The 25,679-nt window shown below is 43.4% G+C and overlaps 1 protein-coding gene across 1 annotated transcript in view; it reads right to left on the bottom strand.

Annotated features, from left to right (window-relative positions):
• VAV1 (vav guanine nucleotide exchange factor 1) overlaps nucleotides 1–25,635 on the bottom strand; it is a 38,180-nt gene extending 12,545 nt beyond the window's left edge. Inside the window, exons 1-9 of the mRNA XM_072602045.1 lie at nucleotides 23,989–25,635; nucleotides 11,089–11,205; nucleotides 10,049–10,107; nucleotides 9,627–9,695; nucleotides 9,261–9,369; nucleotides 8,887–8,982; nucleotides 8,736–8,804; nucleotides 6,787–6,890; nucleotides 6,025–6,124 (exon numbers count right to left, since the gene is read on the bottom strand). Coding sequence (XP_072458146.1) covers nucleotides 6,025–6,124; nucleotides 6,787–6,890; nucleotides 8,736–8,804; nucleotides 8,887–8,982; nucleotides 9,261–9,369; nucleotides 9,627–9,695; nucleotides 10,049–10,107; nucleotides 11,089–11,205; nucleotides 23,989–24,192 — 927 coding nt within the window. The 5' untranslated portion in view covers nucleotides 24,193–25,635. The remainder of the gene's footprint in view (nucleotides 1–6,024; nucleotides 6,125–6,786; nucleotides 6,891–8,735; nucleotides 8,805–8,886; nucleotides 8,983–9,260; nucleotides 9,370–9,626; nucleotides 9,696–10,048; nucleotides 10,108–11,088; nucleotides 11,206–23,988) is intronic.
• Between the last annotated feature and the right edge of the window lie 44 nt (nucleotides 25,636–25,679).

The raw sequence follows: 25,679 nt of genomic DNA, 5'->3' as shown, positions 1-25,679 counted from the left end.
AGGGAACCAGGTCAGGTGAGCTCATGTCTCCCTGTGTCTAACCATCCTCTGGGCAAGAAGTCAAGCCCTTGAGAGGTTAAGAGGCAGAAAGATGCCTACTTCTAGAAAGCAGCAAGTTCACCTGGGAAGCCACTAAGGAAACAGAGCTCGTAGGCTATGAGAGAAAGAGCACTGGGCTGTCAGGGCACTGTGAGACAAATCTAGCTCTAATTCCTCAGAGGTGTCCTGGCGTAGTAGAAAATGCTGGTCTTGCAAGTTCAGAGCCGAGCCAAAGTCAAATCGGACCCATGCCCATCGGGAAGAAGACGTTCAGACTCAGCATTCACATCTTGGAAGTTCCACAAATGCTACAAGTCAGGGCTCGATTTATCAATCAATTCCTGATCGTCTAGACCAGCTATAGCAAACTGGGGCCACTCGACTGTATGTTAAGATCCCTGGGGGCAGCACATTGATTTAGAAAACCATATAGTAACATGATATTTATTTTGCTCAATATTTCCCAATTACAGTTGACTGGTGCAGCTGCACTGGGACATAGCGCACAGGCAACGAGTTTGACACCTCTGGCCTAGATTTAAAGTGACAGAAAAAGTGAACAATGCAGACTAAACTTAAAAGCGAGATATGGTTGGGGTTTTGTTGCTGCGGCTTGCTTGTTTTGTTTTGTTGGAGAGCTGGTTGTTGATCATCTACCAGCACACTTGCTGTCTGACTGCAAACATACTGACACTTACCAGCTGGGTAACCAGAGGCAAGTCACAGCCGCTTCTCTCCTCTCTGAGCCTCAGCTTTCTCACATGTAACATAAGAAGGCTAAGAATAATGTCTGTGTACCTAACACTAGTAGCCACAAGGCTACTCGTTGAACTAGAGGTTGAAGTGAGATAATGTATGTAAAAAGGATATCGTTGGTCAGTTATTATTCCAACTGTGTGACCTTACACAAGTCACTTCCCTTCCTCTGAACTCAGTTTCCAAATCTGGAAAAAGGAGATAATGATACTTGTCTTCCTCATGGTCTATTGTGACGACTGTGCTTTGTAAACTTATGAGAACTGGAGGAGAGGAATGATGATAATTATCACTATGGTGCTGTCTGGTACAAAGAGCACTAGCTCAGGAAGCTGGGGAGCTCAGCTCTTTACCAATCTGATGACTGTGGGCAAGATATTTAACTTCTTTAGGCCTCAGTTTCCCTAGCTGTAAACTAAAGGGTTTGGACTAGGTGGTCCCTCCCAGTTCCAAATCCTGTGATTTATCATTCATAGAACTTGACAATTTTCCAAAGGCAACTCAGTCCATTCTGCAGTTTCTCCTGTTCAAATCTGGTGTCATACATGTGTGCATGTATGTACATGTAGGCATACATATATGTGTGAGTGCCCATATGTGCGTATACATATACACCTATACTGACATATGAGTTCTATAGATTTTCCAACCAACTGTATGCCAGTCAGTCAGTCAACAAGCATTGTTGTTTACTATTTGCCAGGCACTGTGCTAAGTGGAACTGATACAAAGAGAAGCAAAAACAGTCCTTGTCCTCTTCATCCATTTAGTTTTTCCAGGTGGATAGTTAAGACAAACTCTTTTCTTGATGAAAGTAGCACAGTAGCATCCACAAACAGTAGCATCTAGAGTCCAGCATCCTATGGGGGAAAGCCCCTCTTCATCTTGAACTCTGAGCTGGATCGTTTCCATGACAGTAGCAAACCCATTTTCTGAGTGTAGACCTTCCACTTTTAGGTGTCTCCTTATCTCAATGATCACAAATTGGACAAACAAGGTTATCTGTTGCCGTATCTTTAAAGGAATCTTGTATTATGATGTGTATACATAGCAGACACTTTGTTGAAGGAGAGGGCTTAAGTCAGCATTTTACTTTACCAAATCAAATATTTTTTATAGTCAACAAACAACATGGGAGATTTGTATCTTTCACTTAATTTCATGATGAAAAAAATGTGGTCTGTGGTGGAATTTTGCTTGCAAAATTCTACCTGGTTCCTTCTAATCACTTTCTCAAGGATATCCTCAATGCGCACACATATATGTGTATGTATATACATATATGTGTAAGTATATGTCATGCATGTGTGTAAAATATGTGCATATGTGTAATATACTCAATGCACATATGCATGTATGTATATATTTGTGTATGTGTGTGCCATATGTGTGTGTAACGTGTGCACATGTGTAATATAGTCAATGTACACACATTTGCATTGTGTATATACATGTGTGTGTGTGTAAAATGTGTGTATGTGTAATATACCTGTGTGTGAAAAAGTAGGCTTCAATAGTTTATTATTTTCCCTATCTTTTTTTATAGTAATAAGGTTCAAGTTGCTGTTGGCTTCCACATCATTGGTATTTTCACCTCCTTCAGAAACCTAAATTAATTAATCTTTCAATGTCCTCGTAGTTATGTCACCTCCAGCATGGACCTCCTCTGGGAATACTTGCTCTAATCCAGTTTATTTGTCCATCTTTGTTTTCTTTAGTGACATTTCTTTCTTCCCTTTAAGCGCTTCCAGGAATGTAAGGCCAGAGTGATACTTCTACTGTCCTCCATGCTTATTTAGAGCTTATTTTTTTAAAGACCTCTTCAGAGTTTTCCCATTTGTTGTTGCCTTCTTTCCAGCTTCATTCTTGGGATGACTTTGCTTAGTTGAGTCTCTTGTTAAACTTTCTTTAATTGGTTTGGCCCGTCCACTTCCCTCCTTCTGTCCTGAGACTTCTCTCTCTAGGTTCGACTATCATGGATTCGACTATCATCTCTCTACAAATTATTCTCAGATATACATCGCCACTCATCATCTCTTTACTTGAACTCCAGTTGGACATCTCCAAGTCCTTGCTGGACATCACTACCTCAGAACTCATTATCATTCGCCTGAAACTTCAATACCTCCTAATTTCCCAATTTCTATCAAAGCGCCACCACTTTCAGTCACGTAGGTCCACAACTTAGGTATCATCTTCAACTCTCCGCTACCACTCATAGCTCCCCCTTCACTTCCATATATCAAGTCTTCCATGTGTCAAGTCTTAATAATTCCACTTCCTTGATATCTTTCCTCTGCCCCTTTTTTTCTTCTCTCTATTCACATTAAATCACACTAGTGTGAGCCCTCATCATGCTTCCCTTGGACTATTACACTGACCTCCTTACTGGTCACCCTTTACCTAGGCTCTCCTGTCTTTAACCCATCCTCTATACAGCTGCCAAATTGATATTTAATGTGCCATATAAACTGAATTGACTTATCAGTGAATATTTTATATATCCCCAGTAGGATGTAAGCTCATTACAAGTAGCAATCATTTCATTCTTTGTATTCGTATCCCCAGCACCTACCACAATGCCTGGAACCCAGTAGGCACTTAATAAATACCTGTTGATCAATTGTCTCTAATTTCTTAGGTATTACTCATAATCACCCCTCATTTTTATCTGTAAGATTCTGCAAATCAGTTTATGTCCTAAAGTGGCATAGTCCATGGGAGCCTTATCTTTCCTCCCGAAAAATTAGTCAGGTATGTGCTAAAGCACTTTTTTAGACTCCTTTGTTCCCTTTTTTATGATGATTGGTTAATAGCAGCTAACATCTATTTGAAATTATTATAGTTTGTGTCGATCCTTTTTTCCTCCCATATTTCATGGTATCATTGATCATTTGTCTCATATAATGTAAAAATAAAAGGCATCAATAAAATTTTTAAAGACTTGTTTGGCCATATCAGATTTGAGTTGTTTTAATTATACAATATATCTTTTCCTCACTTCTTTTCCTCACAACTTGAACCTTATTACTATAAAAAAAGATAGGGAAAATAATAAACTATTGAAGCCTACTTTTTCACACACAGGTATATTACACATACACACATTTTACACACACACACATGTATATACACAATGCAAATGTGTGTACATTGACTATATTACACATGTGCACATGTTACACACACATATTGCACACACATATACACAAATATATACACACATGCATATGTGCATTGAGTATATTACACATATGCACATATTTTACACACATGCATGACATATACTTACACATATATGTATATACATACACATATATGTGTGCGCATTGAGGATATCCTTGAGAAAGTGATTAGAAGGAACCAGGTAGAATTTTGATCTTTGCTCTAACAAGTTGGTGGCATAACCGTACAAACAGTTAATAATTCAGAGATGACTCCTCATATCATCAATGACTCATTTCTCTCTGCTAAGTAAAATAAATTTCCGCAGGAGGGAGAAAAAAAATTTGGAACTCAAAATATTATAAAAGTGAATGTTGAAAAGTATCTTTACATGTAATTGGAAAAAATAAAATACTATTCAGTGGAAAAATAAATAAAATAAAATAAATGTCCTTTTCTGAGATGCTATTCAGTCTTCTCCACGGCCAAAGTCTTCCAAAAGAAAGTATTTATGATGCATAAATGTAAGGTTTCTATGTAGCTCACCTGACATTGGCTTTTCTCATTCCTTACTCCTGAACCACATTTTCCATCATAGTTTTCACCATCCTCATCTACTCCCACTTATGCATTGAAGTTTCCACGTATCAAAGTATATGTTGATTTAATTTAGAAAGTTTTATTAGGTTTTTGTAGAATTTCTCTATCTCTTCATTCTCAAGATCAGCTGTTGGTGTTTTGATGGTGGTTCTTTTTGCAAATTCTTATCACAATGAGTACAATACCTGATAGCTAAATGTCCCATGAAATGATGCTCCTCTTTTCCTTTTGACACATGGCTAAAATCAATTCCACCAGCTCCTTTATTTGGCTATCTTTAAAACAAAACAATGAGCCATCATTCCATCCAGAGGCAAATTCCTTCTTTCTGCTGGTTTTCTGTAGGGTGAGAGTGTCAAGATGAATGTGATTCAGGACCCGTCAGTAGCATGTACCCTTGTTAATTATTGGACAAGGATCTCATTTTTATTGCATCATTGGCTAGGAGAAAAGTTGATTCAGGGTATTAAAAACTTCGATTCTTGCTGCATCTACCGCCTTTCTTCATGTGTTGCCATCATCACTGCAGAAGCAGGCAAGAAATGAAGGCCATTTTGCATTTTTGTTTCATGGGTGATCATGGCCAAATAACTCATTCTCAGTTGTTCTGTCTCTCCAGATTCTTCTAGGACTGTCTTTAGCAAGCAGACCCAGTCTGCGGTAACCTTTGCAGCTTTTCCTGAGTAACAGAACCTGACAGAATTTATGCTTTGCTGACATAACCTGGAAAACCCCCAGTCACTTTCATACTACAGTGAGGCATCAGAGAAAAGGACTTATTCCAGGGGGAAAACAAGGCACTATTCATTTAATGCTAATATACTCTCCTGGTATTCTTGAACAGCTATGAAACATGAAACACTACAGTCTCTGAAGAATTAAACATCACCCAGAGGGCAATGGACAGGCACATGGTGGGCATGGGCAAATTGTAATATATTACTAACAGAGAATCATGAAGGAAGACTGGGGTAATAGGAGTCATCAAAGAAACATATGAGTGAAAAAAAGAAGATAGAAGTGACAGTCAAGGAGAATGAAGCTCTGAATTTAGAGTCAAAGGAGCTGAGTTCAAAATCTACCTCTTCTACTCATTCCCTATATGATCATGGGCAAAGCACCGAATCTATTTGGATCTCAGTTTCTTACCTGCAAAACAAGGGTGTTGGATAGCCTATAGTATCCTCATAGTGTCAAGGGAAATCAAGAAAGACTTCCAAAACTTTGACTGATCCTCCTGTGGTAGACCACAGGAAGGGAGGAAACGTGAAAAAGAGCTGTACTGAACGAACAGACATAGATGGGTTGTAATCTGCATCATGGGAGAGAATGATGAATACTGATGAAAACAGTCATTTAGGTATTTTAAGCTATTGTTGCTGTTAGCTCAGCCTAATGTCATGAACCAAGCACTAGTTGTTCCTACCAGCACCTCCTTCCCCAAGCCACTTCAAGCCCACCAACCTCCAGCTTCATCTGCACGTCCTCCCGCATGTTGGCCACCCGGTCTAGGTGCTTGCTGGCTGACTCCACCTGGCTGCAATAACGTCCATATATGAGGAACCTGCAGTAGAAGAAAATCAAGGATGTGCTGGTAAATGTTTAACAACCAGCTCTCTAGGGGAGTGGAAATGTGTCCACAACATATTTTTAAGTTTGATCTATGTCATTAGCATTTTATCCATCATATTCTTAAGTCTAGATCAGCGGTGGAGAATCTTTCTAGGTCCTTGGCTACAGCCTTTTGACCAATTCCAAGTTTTACGGAACAAATCCTTTTATTAAGGGGATTTGTTCTATGAAGTTTGGATCTGTCGAAGGGCAAGACTTGAGGACCTAGAGGGCCACATGTGCCCTCAAAGCCACAGGTTCCCCACCCCTAGTCTAGACAATTAACAAAACAATAAATTAAGCCCTCATTTGTAAAGTTTGTCAATTTCTAATGTTAATACTCACACTGAAAATTTAACCATCAGCTCTCAAGAAGTGAATTGGCCCTAGCACACCCCTGAGAACCCAAGGGCATTTTAGTGCCTAGGTATCCCTTCCCCTAACCCCTGAGCACCATTCAGCCTTAGTGTACCCCCATTTGACTGTGGCAGAAATTGATGTCCAGGGAAAGGGAGTGATTTATCCAAAGCCACACAGCCAATCAGATCTATACAGTACCCCCAGTGGCTGAGCACTAGTAGTTCCTTTAAACTCCCCTCCCCCTTCCAACCTCACCTTTCCTTATAGTTGATGAACACCTGATAAAGGTCTGGGGCACCATTGGCTGAAAGCGCTTCCTTCAGGTCCCTCAGGAAGCTGCTATGGACACTGAGAAGGTCCTGAGCAGAAAATACAGGATCAAAGGATCTCAGAGGTGATCCCAGAGGGATCAAACACAAGACATGCAGCACCAAATTAAAATGTAATTGAGAAATATTTAATAAAATAAATAAAAATATAATTAAATAATATTCCATTTGAAAACCAAGTCTATATATGAGTGGGAGGGATCCTTATGGATGGACTGGTGGCCCTCATTTTTATTTGAGTGTGACCCTCATGGCTCTGGTTCAACCCACCCATGACTAGGAATCTCCTCCTAACATCCCCTGCAGTTGACCATCCCTCCTCCTTCTAAAGATTCCCATGTATGAGGAAACCTCCTACCTTCCATTCTGAAAAAGTTTTGATTGTTAGGAATTTGCATTCTTTCCTAAATCTATCTCTGGGCGCTTCCACCCACTGCATCTAATCTGTCCCTTTGGGGTCAAGAAGAACTATGAACATCAAGAGTCCATATTTCAGTTTTACATGGCATTCTGAGGTCAGACAGATCTTGACCTCTTCAAAGACAGCTATGCTATGTCTCCCCAAAGTCTCCAGTCTTCTCTTCTCTTCTGCAGGATAAATATCTTGGAGAGAACACTGAATTTGGACTCAGAGGAAAGAGGGAACCAAGGTTCAAACCTGCTACTTACTCCCTGTATGACCACAAAACATTTACCCTCCCTAGAGCCAAGTTTTGTATCTAACAAATGAAGGCCCCTTCCAACTCTAAATTAATGACCTTATTTCTTCAATCAGCCCTAAATCACCTGGTGTCCAAACCCTTGCTCTGCATTTGTTCCAGCTTGTTAATAGCTTTCCTAAAATGAAGCACCCAGAATGGTGTTCCAGCATTCCAGATGTGATGTGATCTGACCAAGGCACAAGAGAGGAGGATCAACACCTCCCTTCTGGACTCTGTGCCTCTTTTAAAGCAGCCAAATAGAATATCAGTTTGAGGGGCACCATGTTGGTTTTCACTGAGCTTGTCATTCACTAAAACACTCAGGTCCTTTTCACGTAAACTGCACTTGAGCAGTTTGTTTTTTGAACTCCAGCTAGAGAACTTTACATTTATCTTCATCAAGTGTCAACAAACAGAGGTGAGGATAGGTGGGGGGATAGATGGCTAATCTTGAGGTATGAGGGCTCCCTTAGGAACAGGTTAAACCCAGGACAAAAAAGATCGCTAGAGGCAGGTAGATGTCCCAGTGGATAGAGCCCTTGACTTGTACTCTGGAAGACCAATTCAAATCTTGCCTCAGACACTTACTAGATGTTTAACACTGGGCAAGTTACTTAACTGCTCTTTGCCTCAGTTTCATTATCTATAAAGTTGGAATAAGAACAGTCACCTCTCAGGGCTGTCATGAGGATCAAATAGGATGATATTTGTAAAATACTTAGCACAGTGCATAGCACATATTAGAGTTTGTTTTTTGAGGCAGTAAGGTTTAAGTGACTTGCCCAGAATCACATAGGTAGTAAGTGTCTGAGGCCAGAATTGAACTCAGGTCCTCCTGACTCCAGGGCTGATACTCTATCCACTTCCCCCACATAATACGTATTTTAAAAATTTCTGTTGACTTGGTTTGATCCTGTGAGGCAGATAATAAAAGTATTATATTTTACAGATTGGTAAGTGAGGCTCAGAGACCCTAAGTGACTTGCCTAGGGTGATACAGCCTATTAAGTGTCCATCAGGGACAGTATTTGAACCTGGGTCTTCCTAACTCTGAATCCTGTATTCTGGACACTTTACCATGCTGAATGAAGGGTAGAAAGAGTGAATGAGTGAATGAATGGAGAATGGGCCAGAAAAGTTGGTAAGACTTCAGGCAAGGTCTGGCTCAGCTCACCTCCAAGTTGATAAAGATGATCTCAATGTCTTCTGATCTTAGGAATCGTTGCAGGGGCTTCAGGAAGTGCTAGAGGTTGGAGAAGAAAAAGGTGAGCTAGGAGAAGAGCAAAAGGTCCCCTGCACCAGGCTGCCCCAGGCTGGGTGCTCACCTGCTGGATAGAGCTGAGTGTGTCAGTATATTTCTCTTCTGTCTGCTGGATTTCCCGGAGACAACAGATCCTCTTGTCCAGCTCAGTCATCTTTGGCTGAGAAAGAAAGGAGACACACACACATTAGTGGAGGAAAAGGGGGAGGTGGGAGAAAAAGAAGTCATTGATTAAATGAGTTGTAAGGATCTGGTAAAAGCAATTCTTGGTGAAGGAGGCATCAGAGACTTGGAGGGATGGGTATGGGTGAGAGAAGTTAAGTTAGACAAGGCTTCCTGGTGGAGGGGGGCTTTGAGGAGGTCCTTCCAGAGATCACTTATCAGCTACTCCCCATACCCAGGCCAGAGTACCACTTCCCACCAATACCTCAAACTTACTAGCATGGGTGTGGGTTCTGTCCGCATGAGGTCTTCATAGATTTCATCTCCCTCTTCCTCCTCATTCTCCACACAGTCATACAGCTCTTCATCTTCCTCCACGGTGTCACTTAGGGGAAAGCACACTCATCATACATAATACCTCTCTCCTCTGGTGCCCAAAGCATAGGGATCAAGATGGCCCTACCAAATCCCCTCCTCTGGGAAGCCTTCCTTGGTTACCAACAGTTCTATCTATGCCTTCCTCTTTTCAGGTCTCCCTTGGGGTAAAGCTGTCCCTGCTCTCCCTCTTTCTGTCAAGGAATGGTAAGAAACATAGTCTCCAGCTGCTGGTTCCTGATCCATCTCCCAATGTGGGGCACTCACTCGATCTGATCCGACAGTCCGCTGTAGATGTCGTCATCCCCAAGGTTGTCATCATTTGTGGGGAAGGGCCTGGGGAGGAGAGAGGCAGAGTTGGGAAGAGGAGGATGTGGAACATTCCCTGGACAGTGACCTGATGTTCTGTCCCAGGCTCAGGGATTTCTGCAGGTTCTGTCTGCATCATCATCATCACTCTCATTTATAGGCATTGTAAGATGTGATTAAAAAAACCAACCACAACCAAAAAATAAACCAAAAAAAGAAAACCCTGTATAAACTTTAGTCTCCACCGCAGGACAATAATATGGCAGCAAGAGGACCAAAAATGGAGGGTCTAGGTGATGGAAGGGAGGGGGGCAAGAGGAGGGGCTTAGAAACACAGGGCCTGAGGCTACCATGTGGAAGAAAATAATGATTGAACTCACATGATCCCCTTGTTCTGGGCAATTGTTGTCCATGATAGAGCTGACAAGGTGTAGATTACCTGGACATGAGAAAAGACTCATAAATGGGGACCAAGATGGGTCTGGCCAGATAACCACTGGCCATAATGGTAGGAGCACCATTAATTCTGATAAACCCTTAAGCCTAAACTCTCCTAGAATCTTAATTTCAACAATCCAATATTCTGATCTTCCTAGATCCCAGAATTTCAGACTCTTAGAGCCTAGGGTTCTAGACTTCTAAGAATCCAGGAACCTGGGGTTTTAAAACTCTATGAATCTGGGTTTTTGATGTTCCAGGATTTCCCAGTTCTAAGGCCTCAGGACTCCTAGAGTCTCCAAGCTAGTTATCCATTAACCTGAAGCCATATAATTTGCATCTCCACTCCCAAGGTTCAGCATTCCTGTGCAAGGACTACCAGTGCTCACCCTTTCTTTCTTCTTCCTTTCCTGACAAGACATGAATCCTCAGAGCATAAGCTCAAAGCCCCCTTCCTCCAAGAAGCCTTGTCTAACTGAACTCCTCTGCCACAAACCCATCCCTCCAAGTCTCTGATGTCTCCTTTACTAAGAGTTGCTTTTACCAGATTCTTACAACTCATTTATTCTTTTTCTCCCACCTCCCTGTTCTTCTCCACTAAATTAAGGATCTCTGTTTTCTCTCCTGTATAAATCCCCACCATGCCTCAGACTAAGCTCTCTCTACTCATATATAGTAGGTAGACTTGAAGTTTATGCAATTCAACTTTTCTACTCAGTCATCTTGCTCCTATGGCCACTCCCCATCCCATACACACATGCATCAGCTAGTTTCTTTCAAACTTTGGGATGTTGGACTTTCACTTGGAGGAGGTAGGGAGCAGTTAGCATTAATGATTTTAGATGGGTTCTGATATCTCTTCTAGTTCTAAATCCTGGGTACTAGTACCCAAGCCTCTAATGGGTCTAGGCCTCTTGGTCCAAGAGAAAGACCATGGGGCCCAGGGTCAGGGCAGAGATGGCCAGATGTTCAAAGGACTGACCTTCCCAAAGTCCTGCACATCAAAAAGGTCAAAGACCTCAAACAGCTGGCTTCTGTGAAGGCCAAACTTCTCACAGCAGGCCGACAGGAAAGTGCGGATATTCTTGAGACAAAGGAACTGGAAGAGAAAGAGAAGTAAAGGGAATTGGGGGGCAATGGGCCCTGAGCCCACCCCTCCTCCCCCACCCTCTCCATCCCACTCAAAGCTTAGCAGCCAGGCTCCTTCCCCAGTGCTAAGCCTGCAAGATCTTGGCCCATGTGCACAAAATATTATCCACATCAGCATTTTATGCTGTGGCAAAGAATTAGAAGCAAAGTGGGCGCCCATCAGTTGGGGAAAGGCCAGGCAAATTCTAGCATCTGAATGAAACAGTGTTTTTGTGCTCTAAGAAATGACAACAAGAAGAAACACAGAGGAATCTAGGAGGACACTGCTGGAATGTTGCTGAGAAGTGAGCAGAAAAAAATCAAGACAATTCCTACATTGACTGCAGTCGTGTCAAGTTAAACAAAACAAATTTATTTTGAAACTTCAGAGCTGGGACCATGCAATGCCCAAGGAAGGAAGGAAGGCCCATGCAAGGACCCACAGAGGAAGCATGCCAACCTCCCGCCTCCTGATAGAGAAGCGATGGATGGGCTAGAGACTCAGAGAGGGACAGACGTTTTTGGATGTGGCCAATGTGTTTTGCATGAGGGAGAATGTTTGAAGGGTTGGAGGGAGGTGGAGTTCGTAGTGACAGCGATACACACACAAAAAAGAAGAAACGAAAGAGCGACGAAACAAAAAATGTTCCAAAGAAAGCAGAAGGATATAGACAAGACAGTTTTGTTATTATTGTGTTTAACTTAATAATATCAATAATCATAGCTAGCATTTATTGCTGTTTGATGCGTCAGGCATTGTGCCAAGTCGTTTACAAATATTATCCCATTTTATCCTCAAAACAACCCATAGAGGGAAGTGCTGTTAGTATCCCCATTCTATAGGTGAAGAAACTGAGATAAAGAAAGGTTAAAATGACTTTTCCACACACACATGCACACGCACACGCACACACACATAGAGACAGAGTGCACAGAGTGAACTGAAGAGGAGGGGATCATATCTTAAAAAAAAAAAATGAAATCAAGCAGTGAGAGAGAAATATATTGGGAGGAGAAAGGGAGAAATGGAATGGGGCAAATTATTGCTCATAAAAGAGGCAAGCAAAAGACTTTTTAGTGAAGGGAAAAAGAGGGGAGGTGAGAGAAAAACATGAAGTTTACTCTCATCACATTCCACTAAAGGAAGGAATCAAATGCACACTCATTTTGGTATGAAAACCTATCTTACAATACAGGAAAGTGGGGGATAAGGGGATAAGCAGGGTGGGGGGGATGATGGAAGGGAGGGCATGGGGAGGAGGGAGCAATCTGAGGTCAACACTCATGGGGAGGGACAGGATCAAAAGAGAGAACAGAAGTAATGGGGGACAGGATAGGATGGAGGGAAATATAGTTAGTCCTATACAACACAACTATTATGGAAGTCATTTGCAAAACTACACAGATCTGGCCTATATTGAATTGCTTGCCATCCAAAGGGAAGGGGTGGGGAGGGAGGGAGGGAGGAAGAGAAGTTGGAACTCAAAGTTTTAGGAACAACTGTTGAGTACTGTTCTTGCCACTAGTAAATAAGAAATAAAGGTAAAGGGGTATAGGATGGAGACAAGGGCAGAGAGGGATGATAGAAGAGAGGGCAGATTGGCAGACAGGGGCAATTAGAACACTTGGTGTTTTGGGGTGGGAGGAGGGGACAAAAGGGGAGAAAATTTGGAACCCAAAATTTTGTGAAAATGAATGTTAAAAGTTAAATAAATTAATAAAATAAAATAAAATGACTTTTCCAAGGGTCACACAGCTATTAGGCATCTGAGGCTAGATTTCAACTCAAGTCTTCTTGAATCCAGACCAACACGCCATCCACTGAACCATCTAACTAACTGATAGATGCCTTAACATATGCTTTCTTTAAAAAGAAAATAGACTGTGTGACACAGAGAAGGTCACCTATAGTCCTCTCTTCTGTTCTTTGTGTATTGAAATGTTCATGTTTGCGAAGTTCATAATAAAAAAAGAGGAATTTTAAAAATAATAATTTAAATTAATTAAATTATTTAATTTATTAAATTAATTAAAACATTTAATTCAAATTATTTAATTATTAAATTAATTAAAATATTTAATTCAACTTAATTTTTAAATTATTTCATTCAACTTAATTTACTTAACTAATTAATAATAATAATTTAAAATAAAAATAATTTTCAGGCAAAAATGTATCAAGTCTCAGGTGATGACCTTTGAACAACTCTGGCTAGCCAGCTCTCAAGTACCTGTGAATCATCCTAGATCCTTCCCTCTCCCTCACTCCCAAATCCGGATAGCTGCCAAATTTGGCCTCCCTAGCATTTCTCACCTCTGTCTCAAGCCCTTGTTACCTGTCACTTGTTCTATCACAACAGCCTCCTCATCAAATTTCTCACTTCGTCAATCCACCCTCAGTCCGCTTCTTAAAACACAAGTCTGACCGTGTCATTGCCTTGATCAAGAAATTCCAGTGTCTCCCTATTTCCTGTGGAATCAAAGATGCATTCCTCTGGCATTTGAAGCCTTACATAACCTAGATCCTGATGAATATCTGATCACTGGATTCAGATGGCTCTGGAGGAGAAGTGAGGCTGGTGACCTGCGCAGCCCTCCCTCACTCAAAACAAAGTCAAGTGCAAGTCATGTCATCATTTCTCTGATGGTATGGTCTTCTTCGGCAACGAAGGACGAACACACAACCTAGATCCAAACCTACCTTTCCTGGTTTATCTACATGATTCTTCACTCACTCGACCATGGAACGTTCCATCTCCCCTCTGCATGTCTTTTCATTGGCTGGTCCCCCATGGCTGGACTACCCAACCCTTCCTCCTTCCCTCCGTCCTTCTTTAAAACTCCCACAAATAGCACTCCCTCCATGTCCTTCCTGATCCACTCCCCCCCAAAGAGGGGGAGCACCTCCACTAAATGACTTTGTAATTTTTTAATGTATTTATAGGAGAGGCAATATGGTCTATTCACAAACAGAGCGGTCTGCTTCATTAATACGTTTTCCTTCCCTTTCTTAAGTCTAGATGATCAACAAAACAATACATCAAGCTCTGATTTTTATCATTTTTAGATTTCCAAAAATCCCTCTTGCAAGGTGGGTTGGAGATGACTTCAACACATCCCTGATGTTCCGTCACACCCTGGTCTGGGCGGGGCTCAGATAACTTCAATGACTTATCAGGACTTGAAACCATCGTCCTCTCCCTGGGAGGGGAGCAAAGATGGAGCGAAAAAGAAATCAATAGACTTATATGTCTATGTGTTGTTTCTGCAGATGGAGTCCAAGCTGCTGGAGGTCAAGGACTGTTTCCTTTTTGATCCTGTAACTTCAGAGCCACAGTGCTTTTAGAGCCTGGCCCTCAATCAAGAAGATCTGAGTTCAAATCCAGCTTCAGCTATTTACAAGCTGGGTGGTCCTGGAAAAGCCTCTGAACCTGTCTTTGCCTCAGGTTTATCATCTCCAAAAATGGGAATATAAAAGCATCCATTTCACAGGGTTGTTGTGAGGGGGGAATGAGATAATATTTATAAAGCAACCGGGTCAAACGAGGCGCTATCTAAATGGTAATTGTTATTATTGGGTTCTTATTGGCAGGGGGAGCAGTGGGGAGACTAAGTGTACCCATCTCCCCCAGGCTCGAGGTGAAGTGGCCACTCACAGTCCAGTGTCAGAATGGGAGCCTGGGCAGGTCAGCCCCTCCTTAGACAGGCTGGGGGTCCGCATTCCAAGGGACTTCCCATACTGGTACCATTCTTAACGTGGACCCTGCTGTATCTCAGAACTTCCAAACTCAAGAGAACCACCAGCCTCAGCCTTCCAAGTAGAAGGCATGAGAGAAGAAGGAAGGGCAGGGGAGGGCAGGGGAGGAGAGGCTGGGGAAGTTTCTCCCTGACCTCTGGATGGTCAGCTGATGGTGAAGAACCCACTGATGGTTGCCCTCAGTCCTGTGACCAGGGAACTGTGATTTGAGGCCCAAGGCCCAGGCTCCCAGAGGCAGTAGAAGGGACCCTGGTTAGATACAGGGAGGACCCTCTCAACTAACTATACCCAGGGTGAGGGTGGGAGGGACCTCACAGCCCAGATCCCACAAGGGGATGGAAGAGGAAAAGCCATCCTTCTCTCCAGGCTCAGACAGGCTTCGGCTGGGGGGGTGGGGGGGAGGTTGGGGAAGGAGGGTACCCTATTCACTCCCCACCAACCACCGCCCTTGGGAGCAAGGCCGGAAACAGGAAATGACAGCCCAGAATAGGCCCTGCCTAGGGGGGAGGCCCCTTTCCGCCAGCAAACCCCCTGCAGCTGCTGTCTCCCTCTAAAGCCACCACCAGAGGAGCCTGCCTACCTGACCAGAGAACTCCTGCATGCTGTGCATCATGCTAGCCTCAGGACTGGACGCTGGAAATCTACGATGCTAGGGTCCCACATTCTTTCACCTCATTAACTCATGTTGCAGCAAAATCAGTCCCTTAAAGAATCCTAGAATCTCTGAGCTCTCAAGGACCCACAGAACCCCAGGTCCAACCTCCTTTCCCAGTACAGGAACCCCCTATAGCCTTCCTGGAAGGTAACATCCAACTTCTGCTTTGATACCTCCTATGTTGGGGAGCTCATTAACTCTCAAGGCAGTTCATTCTTTCTTAACTACTGATATTATGATAATAATGTTAGTATAGCACTTAACATCACAATAACTATGAGTATTGGTATCCTGAGTTTGCATATAGAGAAACTGAGACTCAACAAAGCCTTGCCCTAATTAATTCAGTTCAATCAGATGAGATCACAGACATTGTTGTAGATTCTGTGAAGAAATTCACAAAAAAGGTAGTTACTGATTACAAGTTTGAGTTCTACTAGGGAGAAAAATATGCATCCTGATCCATAAAGACAAAAACAGAGAGAAAATAATTTCAGTGTTACAGCATAGAATGAACTTGGCTCCAAAGAAGGGCTATGAGAAGTCACTTCCTTATACTCCTTTGCAGAGGTGGGGGGTTCATAGGTGCATAAGAATATACATAGTCAGATTTTTTTTTTGTTTTTTCCCCTCTTCTTTCTTTTTTATCTTTTAAACTAAATTATTTGTTATGCATTATAGCTCTCTAGGAGGTAGAGAGGAAAGGGATACAAGGGAGAATTTAGGTGATATAAAAATGAAAGACATCAACAAAAATTTATTTTTTAAAAATAAAATAATTTCAGAAGGTAAAGAAGAAGAATAATTAGAAAGTTCAAAGTCACAGAATTAGAAAATTTCTAAATTTTAGAATATTTAGAAAATTTAGAATAATTTCTAAAAAATTAGAAAAAAAGTCTCCTCAGTCCAGGTCCAAAGATCCTTCCTCTGGACCAGATTGTCTACCTATAGAGAGATATTCCTAAAGTTCAGGTCACTCTGACACTCAAGAAGCTTCAACACTTCCCTATTGTGTTCAGGATAAAATACGAACCCCTCTCTTCAACAGTTAAGAGCCCTTCGTAATCTGGTTCCAGCCAATCTTTCATGGATGATTCTAGGCATGTTATAGTTTAAGTTCTCCAGGTATGGTCCAGGGATCCCTCGTGGTCTCCTGGACCATTTCAGATGGTCCAAAATGATTTTCATAATAATACTAAGACAATTTTTGTCTATTAAAATGCTCCTCCCTTGTCCAACGACATATCTGTGCAAAGCCAGATGTTCTGCATATACCTCAACCAAAACAACATAATGCAACAGATTGAATGCAGAAGCAGAGATAAGAATCCATTTGTTTTCGACTATCAGACATTTTAAAAATATGTCAAACAATGTCAATCTTCCTCCAAAGGCTGCCGGTGGTTCAGTGGATGAAGGGCTAGAACTGGGGTCAAGAAGACCTGAATTCAAGTATGGCCTCGGAACAGATATCTACTAGCTGTGTGACCCTGAGTGAGTCATTTGACCTCTGTTTGTCTCAGTTTCCTAACTGTAAAATGGGAATAACAATAGTACCTGCCTCCCAGGGTTGTTGTGAGGATCCAATGAGATATTTGTGAAAAGTGGCACATATTAGGCACTATAAAATCTGTGTTCTCTTTCTCCCTAATATTTTTTGTTTTAGAAAACATAGCTTTTTTTAATAAAGAAGATGTTATTTCTATTAACATATAATGAGTTTATCATTACTATTTAAATGAGCTAATAAATATTTAATTGATCAGCTTTATTTTTAAATACAGCAAATATTAATAGATAACCCACAACATCAACAAAAGTTCTTTAATGATTTTAGTCATTTTTAAAATCTAAAAGGAGTCTTCAGATCAAAAAGTTTGAGAACCACTTGGTCTAGTGGAAAAAAACTATCTCTGGAGACAGATTCTTTCTCTCAGGCCTTAAGCATGTGACTTTATCTCCTTGGGTTTGATTTTCTAGACTGTAAATTGAGAGGGACTGGACTTTCACCAGATAAACTCTGAGGTTCCTCCCAGCTCTCCTCATAAACGCTCCATTCCAGCCAAACTGTCAATTGCTTCCTCCATTTGCAATCTTTCCATCTTTCCTGCCTTTGCATAAGCTATTCCCCCAGGTCTGGAATGTTCTGCCCTTGGGTTTAGCTCTACTACCACATCCTGCAGGAGACCTTTCCTAATCCTCCAACACTTCTCTGCCCACCTTTCAATTCCACTGTAGCTCCAGATCTGTGAACATGCCAGCTCCCTCACCGCAATAAATTATGAACTCCAGGAAGGCAGGCAGGGATCATCTTGGTTTTGTCTTTGAATCTGAAGACACCAAGCACCCTGCCTGGAAAACAGTAGGAGTTTAATAAGTGCTTGTTAAATTGAACCATCTTTAGGAAGCTCGGATAGCCAGTGAAAATCTATCTACCTCCTCCAATTTCCTCTCATTCACTCTCATTGTCTCTTTAGGGGAAAGCAGAATAAATAATCTTCCGCAATCCAGGACAGGAATAGTGAGCGAGGACAAATTTCTGTCTCTCCTGGTAGTTTTTCAGAACTTTAAAGATCTTCAGCCATTCACCCCCCAATATTTCAGAAGGCCAACCCTTATCCATAACATTAGCTTTTCCTCCCAACTTCCTGAGATCTACAAATTTGAGAAGCATTTCTTTTAGACTTGTGCTTTCATTGATTCCAAAAACAAGACCAAACCACACCATTGACCAAAATAGGCCAAAGGCAAACAAGTAGCTATGGTGTACTGTGGAAAGCACATGATTCAAAGTCAGGAGACCTGGACTTATATTGCATCTCTACCACTTCCTAACAGTGTAATCTTGGGCAAGCGATATGACTTTCCTGTGCCTCAGTTTCCCCATCTTTCTTCAAGAGGGTTATAATAATGTTTGCACTATCAATCTCATGAGGTTATTGTTACATACAGCATAGAGCATTTTGCAAACTAGAAAGGTCAGTTAGAATCATAGTCATCATCACCCCTGGGATATAACTTTATGAGAGATCTCCCTCCTGGAAACTGCCATTCCTGGAGTTCAGTTTTTCAACCAGTTCCAAATCCAATAACTGTACTATCTATCTACCTGACCAGGAATATCATGATAGACTCTGAAATGCTTTGCTTGAAATGTGGGATACTATATCTATGGCATTCCCCTGTTAGGTCAGTCTTGTACTATCCTCCTGTCAACAAAACAACGAGCAAACTAACAAACTAAAAAGGAAACAAAGTTTGGCTATCATAGTATAAGCTCATAGTGAATCCACATCAGCTCCTAATGATCACTTCTTTCTTTTCAAAGTGCCTACAGGTAATAATCCCTGGAATCAGAGGGCCTGAGTTTGAATTCTGGCTCTGTTGCCTACTCTAGATGCAACTTTAAACAAGTCAATTTATCTCACTGGACCTCAGTTTCAACATTTGTAAAATTAGGAGATTGGTTTATATCATCTCAATCTACATTCTGCACTTGCATTAAATATTTGCTCAGAGCTTCAACAAAGAGACTCATATCACTAATCTACCATGTTCCTCATTCAGTCATGCTGAGAATTCATTTGGTTGACACTCCCCCGTACCCCACCCTCAAAGTCTACTCTGTTTTCCTGGGTGTGAACATAGCTACACTGACCATACCTTAGGCCGCTAGTTCTCATACTTTTTCCCCTCATAGCACAATGTTCTTCACTTAGAGCAATCAAAGTATATTGAATGAGTAATTGTTGCTAAAACAATGAAATCTTCCCAGACTGAAAACCATGGTCTAGGCCTTAGGATTCTACCAGCAATCCTTCCCTTCCTTCATCTCCTCATCCTCTTCTTCACTTCCCCAGAGGAGGAAGTGACTTTGTGCAGGATTTGCTACGACCGGATCTCAAAGTCAAGCGAAGAAGAGCAGGTGGGGGGCAAGGACCGGAGATATCCACACATACCCAGAGAAATCCAAGGCACACCTTTGGAAAACTACACCCTTTAACAGTAATGGGGAATATTCTTGGTTATAGGACTTCAGAAAATTTGCTTTATCTTTCCAAGCCTCAGCTGTTTCATCTATAAAATGGGATAATAATACCTTCACTACCATCCTCATGGGGTTATTTCAGGGAAAGTGCATTGTAAACCCCAACATGCTATAGGACAGAAAGTTGCTTTTATTACCCTGGTGCCATCTTGGCCTTCCCCCGTTCACCAGAGAATGACATGAATCAGGGTCCCTCTGGCACAGAATCTCCCCCTCTCTATATTACAGATTCATCTTCTCTGGTCACAAGCTGAAACCATGGATCAAATCATAGGATTTAGAACTAAAAAGAACCCAAGAGATAATCAAGCCAAAAGGGTCTTATAATGGGAGGCAGGATTTGAAGGAAGATCTCCTGACTCTACGTTAACTCTTTCTCTTTCCTCCCAAACCATATCCTGTTGGTTGTCAGGTCCCGTTAATCCTTCCTCTATGACATCTAAGTCAATCAATCCCCTCCTCTCCAGACTCACTGGCTCCCCTGTAACCCAGGCCTCATTACTTCTACACAAAAATGTCACAACAACTTCTTAGGGATTTCCACATAGTCTGTTGTCTCTCTCTTCTTTTTCCCACTATAATAATCACAATTAGTATTTATTTAACACTTGAAGGTTTGCAAAGCACTTTATGTGCATTAATTCATTTGATCCTTACAACCAACTCTGAGGAAGGTGATTTCATTGTCCCCATGACCAGAGCACAGAGGCTAAAGCAACTTGTCCAAGATCACACAGCTAGTGAGTGGAATAGGTTTAGTGAAGACTTCTCAGATTGTAATTCTTCTCCCAGGGTGAGGTAAGACCAAGAGGCTCAAGGTTACAATATTTTTAGAGTGGAATAATTCCATATAAGGATATAAAACTGTGTAGTACATTAGGGTCTCAATGATTGGATAAAACTTACATAATTCTTCAATGTCTTCATTTCAAAAGGGATTGGTTAGATTTCACGTCTAGAATGTAAGATCATATTCTCAGCTAATGAGAATAATGGTCAGTGGGGGGCCAGGGACTTGCGTTAGGGTTTATATAAATCACTGCCTTTTCTTTGTCTTCGGCTTTTTCCTGCTCCAGGTGAACTGGTACAGGAATTGTCCAATTCTCGAGAATCTAGTAAATAAATCTTTCTGTCGTCACTTTGAGAGGCCTTTGAGTAATTAATTTAAGTAGGGATTTGAGCCATCCCACACACTAGTGTCTGAGGTAAGATTTGAATTCAGGACTTGGAGACTCCAGTTCCTGTACTCAATCCATCGCACCACTCAGTTGCCTGCATTGGCAAGCAATCCTCTTCCTGAGGTCCACAAGAGACCACACTGGACCACACCATTCCAGGAAAACTTTCAGACCTCTTCAGTTCCTATCAAGCTCTATCTCCTGAGTCCCCCCACCAAGTCCCTCATACTGATCCCTAGCCCTCCCAGGCCAAGTATCACTGGGAAACCCAAAGGCAGTGGCTTCTCATCCTCCCCCTAAAGAGTTCCTGTCCAGAGTACTCTCAAGGACATGGTCAAGGAGGTCTTGGCCTCACCAAGGGCCCTCAGAACATCTGCTGACCGGAGGCACCATGGAAAAGTAGCATGCTACTAGATGAGAGATAGGAGACCTAGGTTCGCATCCCAACTCTGCCATTTACTGGTGGGCAAAAGACCTTGATTGAATCATTTCCCTTTCTAGGCCCCAGTTTCATTACATATGAATGGAAGAGTTGAACTGGGTGGTCTTTAAGGGTCTTCTAGTTCTAAATCTTTGTGGTAGCTGAAACTTAGCTTCTCTCCACTGCCCATCTTCTGCCCTTCTAGACCCTGGTCACCACAGACAGACAGGAGCAGGGGGAGGGTTGGAAGCAGAAAAAGAGTTCTTTCCCCATCAGGGCTTAGACAAAAGGAGTTGTATGCAAATGATATGCAAATGAATTCAAATAAGCACCTGCCAGTCTCTCTACAATATATCCTGTGCATCCCTGAGGGAAGGGAGAAGGGAAGAGGCTGTTGCCTGGAATCTGGCCCCCACTTCTGATACTCCAAGGAAATTAGAGGAGACAGAATAAGAAGGCACCTGAGAGATCATCTAATCCAATCCCTTCCCTTTACAGAAAGGAAAACTAACATCTAATGGGGGCAAATAATTTCCCCAGGGATCACACAAGTAATAAGTAACAGAGCTCAGAATTCAAACCCACATCTTGTGGTTCAACACACAATGGTCTTCTCAGGGCCCTGTGTTCCCTGGGGCCAAAGTGTACAGGGTGAGAGTAGAGGAGGAGGAAGAAGAGAGGGAAGAGGAAGGACAGAGGAACTAGCAACCACCCTGTCCCAGATTAAGCCATCACTAAGTCTGGGAAAACCCCATAGACCCTTGAGGCTCATCTCTGGTCTCACTCTTTGATCATTCACTTCCCTTTTTCACTCAGCCCAACACTTCACCTCCTCCTCCAGGAAGCCTGTCCAGATTACTCCCTCAACAACTCTTTTCCTACTACCACTATTGTGTTCAAGTGGGGTCATTCTAACCATTCTCTCTTCCTGTGTCCTTCTTCCCACCCCCTACCTTCAGAGTCTAGAACCCTGGAAGATAAGGCCTACATGGAGAGAGGGCCTATGTCTTCTTGCTTAGACCTAACTTATGGAGAGCTCAGCATTTCTGGAAAGATGCCATAATATCTCCTCCTCACTTCTGGAGACTACATACATCCCCCTTGGGGAGCCAGACACCCTTCCCTCACCAGCAGGAGGGGTAGGAAACAGTAGGGTCCTCATAAAAGCCAAGGAGCCCAGAGGAAATGGAGGGGGCTCACAGAATCAGAGAGTAGGAAGGGACTCCAATAACCCTGTTTCCCGACTCTCACATAAAGGAGATCCCTATGAAAATAAGCAAGGGGTTATACAACCTCTGTTGGAAAAGCTCCAAGGAGAAGGACCCTACTATTTCTTGAGGCATCCAATCCACTTTGGAACAATTAGGAAGTTTGGGTTTTTGTTTTTTCTTTCCTGAGAAGAAACCTAAAAGTTTCTTTGCCACTTGTACTCATTGCTGTTGAGTTAATCCCTAGCCCCAAAAGCCCTTGAAGGACATAGAATAGGAAGCTTCAGGACCCTAGGGAGTTAGGCCTCAACCCTAAGGCTAAGAGCCCAGGAGAAAACCCAGGTGTCCAGGCTCCCAACCTCCCTCCCTGGGGAGCAAGAGCAGGCAGAGCAAGTGAGGCAGATCTGACCCCTTCACCTCCTAGAGGGGTCCTTCCTTAAACTCAGAACCTTCCCAGAGGTTGGGGCAGGAAGCTGCTGGGGAGAAAGGGGAAGAGGAAGGAAGTCTGGGGCAGTCTGGGAAAGAAGGGCCCCAAAGGGAAAGGGGGACAGAAACTGGGGGAGAGCATTATAGGGCCAGCCAAAACCTTGGTCCTAAGACCAATCACCTGATCTGGGAAGGACCACAGGTAGACTTCTGGGGGATTGTGTGTGTGTGTGGGTGTGTGGGTGTGTGTGTGTAAAGGTAGGGGAGGCAGGGATCCAGGGATAAATATCCTGAGGAAGTCACCCAGCAACCCAGTGAGGATGTCCCTGGAGGGAGGGGGAGCTGCAGCCTCCTATGCTGTCCCCCACTTACCAAGGGGGATTCATCCCACTACATCCCTCACCTCAGTTGCCTTAACCTTAACTGTGAGGGCTTCAACTCCATCAGCCTCCTCCTAGAATCCTCCACTATGGAGGATTCTAAACTATAGATCCAGAGGAGGGGAAATGACTTGCCTAAGGATATACAGTAAGTAAATGGCAGAGCTGGGATTTGAATTCAGGGCTCCTGTTTCCAATTCCAACAATCTGAAACCTTTTAGTCTATACCACTAGCCCTACCTCCCACTCCCAGCACTCCTTTCTTCTCAAGCCTCCCCTAACATATACCACAATGATTTCTATTCCGTCCTCCAAGTTCCCCTTACTATGGGGACTTCAATACCCCATGAGACCCCAACCAAACTTCTGGGTGCTTCTCCCCAGTCTAAAAGTGCCCCCCCAAGACGTGGGGACTTCAACTCTGAATGGGTCTGAATCAAGTTATGCTATTCAGGGTACATTGGAGGCCACAGCCCCTGCAGCTTGGGACTCAAGCCCTAGTGAGGACATACCCAGGGTCAGCCATGACCTAAGTTTCTGAGCCCATAAATGTCCAACAGGATACTGCCCTAGCCTAGGGTACAAGCCTAGCATCTTTGAGTTCCCAGCCCTCTCTGACCAGAATCCTCAGGTTCCTTTATGCTGACTGGGGGTCTCCCCAGCACAGACGTCAGGACTCACCTGGGACATTTGGGGGCGTAGGTTGATCTCTCGAAGATTGACCGCATGGGGCAGTAGGTTGTTGAGCAACTGACATAGGAGGACGCCATCACGGAGGGCCTGAGCAAGCTCACAGACCTGGGCCCCGTCCCACGTCACCCGGTGGTTGGGGGGCAGCACCCGGCACTGGATAAGCCAGTGGGCACACTGGCGCCACAACTCCATGGTGGGCCCCCCAACCTGGCCCAGGCAGACCCCAAGGCCCAGCCCCCCAGTCCCACCACCACCGCTGGCGCTATTTGCTCCCTGAGGCCTACAGTACCACTTCCTCTTCTCTACCAGTTACAAAGATGTTAACTCCTGGAGGAGGGGCCTGGGGGTAGGAAGGGGGAGGGGAGCACCCCCAGTGAAGGAGGAGGAGCCCTGAGCACCTGGTCACTCAATCCCTTGTCCTTTAAGCTCCAATTCTAACCTCACCTCCTCCAGGAAGCCCGGACAAATGAAAAGGGACAGAGGAGTCAGCAGGTCTGGCTGCCCCTGCTGATCTTGGCCAAGTCTCCTGTCTCAGCCTCATCTATTCAAATGACTGAGATGCAAGGATCTTCCTGCTTCTGTTCTCGTCTGGTCTTCCTGGGTGTCAGGACTGAGGATTTGAGAGGGCTAGAGCTTCCAAACCCTGGTCCCCCAATCAGTTCTGTTCAGAGTCAGGGGAAAATGACTCAAATGGTTTCTTACAAGTCCTCCATCCTACCCTTAAGAAGCTACAGAGAAGAACCTTCCACCCCCACCTCAGGACTCCAGGACTGAGGAATGAAGGGGTGCTGGGGAGGGAGAGAGGAGTTGGGAAATTCTAGTCTCCCTCCTCCTTCCCCATCATCACTTAGGGACTTTGAGAAGGAGCAAGTCCCCATGGGAAGACCAGCTAGAAGAGGGGTTGGACTTGAGAGGCCCTCAGAAGCCCTTCCCAGTTGAGTCTACCTATTCCCAGTTCCTTCTCCTGGGAGAAAGGAAGAGACTTAACTTCATGGTCCACCACCACCTCCTCCTCTCTCCTGTCTCTGGGCATGATATCAGATATTTGCACATATATGCAAATAGACAAACAGCCTCTGAGACTCTGGGTCTTTGGTAGAGACTCGGTTTGGCCTCAAGGCACTAGAATTGGGAGAGAGAAGGGAGGTGAGGGAATCAGAGCTCAGCTCTACCTGGGGAGGTGGGAGTAGGATCACCATAGGATTTAGAGCTGAAAAGACCTTGGAAATCAAGCCCAACCTCTTCATTTTCAGGGAAACTGAGGCCGAAGGAAGTTTCCTTTTTTTCTTTGACTCTCCAAGGCCTAGCACAGCGTCTGACATATAGCAGGCATTTCATAAATGTTTCTAATTGACTAAGTAATTTCCTGAAGCCCACACAGAGGTAGAGTTCAACTCAAGTGCTGATTCCTCCACACATCGCGCAGCTCCTCTGATGCCCCTTTGGAGAACTCGAGGCGTTCCTCTGGGACCCCTTGCCTGCCACATCTCTCCCCGAACTAGGGCCCAGAAAAAAATTTCAGCACCAGAAACGGGGTGGGGATTGGAATGGGAAAGGAACGGCAAAGGAACGGCAGAGGAGATGATTAACCCAGTCCAGGGCTCCGCCCCTCCCAGGGGGCTCGCTCTTTGGAGGAAATTGAGGGGGTGTGGCGAGGTGAGCAACGGCAGGAGCCAGCT

Source organism: Notamacropus eugenii, chromosome 4 (assembly GCF_028372415.1).
Source record: "Notamacropus eugenii isolate mMacEug1 chromosome 4, mMacEug1.pri_v2, whole genome shotgun sequence".
NCBI lineage: Eukaryota > Metazoa > Chordata > Mammalia > Diprotodontia > Macropodidae > Notamacropus > Notamacropus eugenii.
This window is presented reverse-complemented; position numbering and strand designations above follow the sequence as displayed.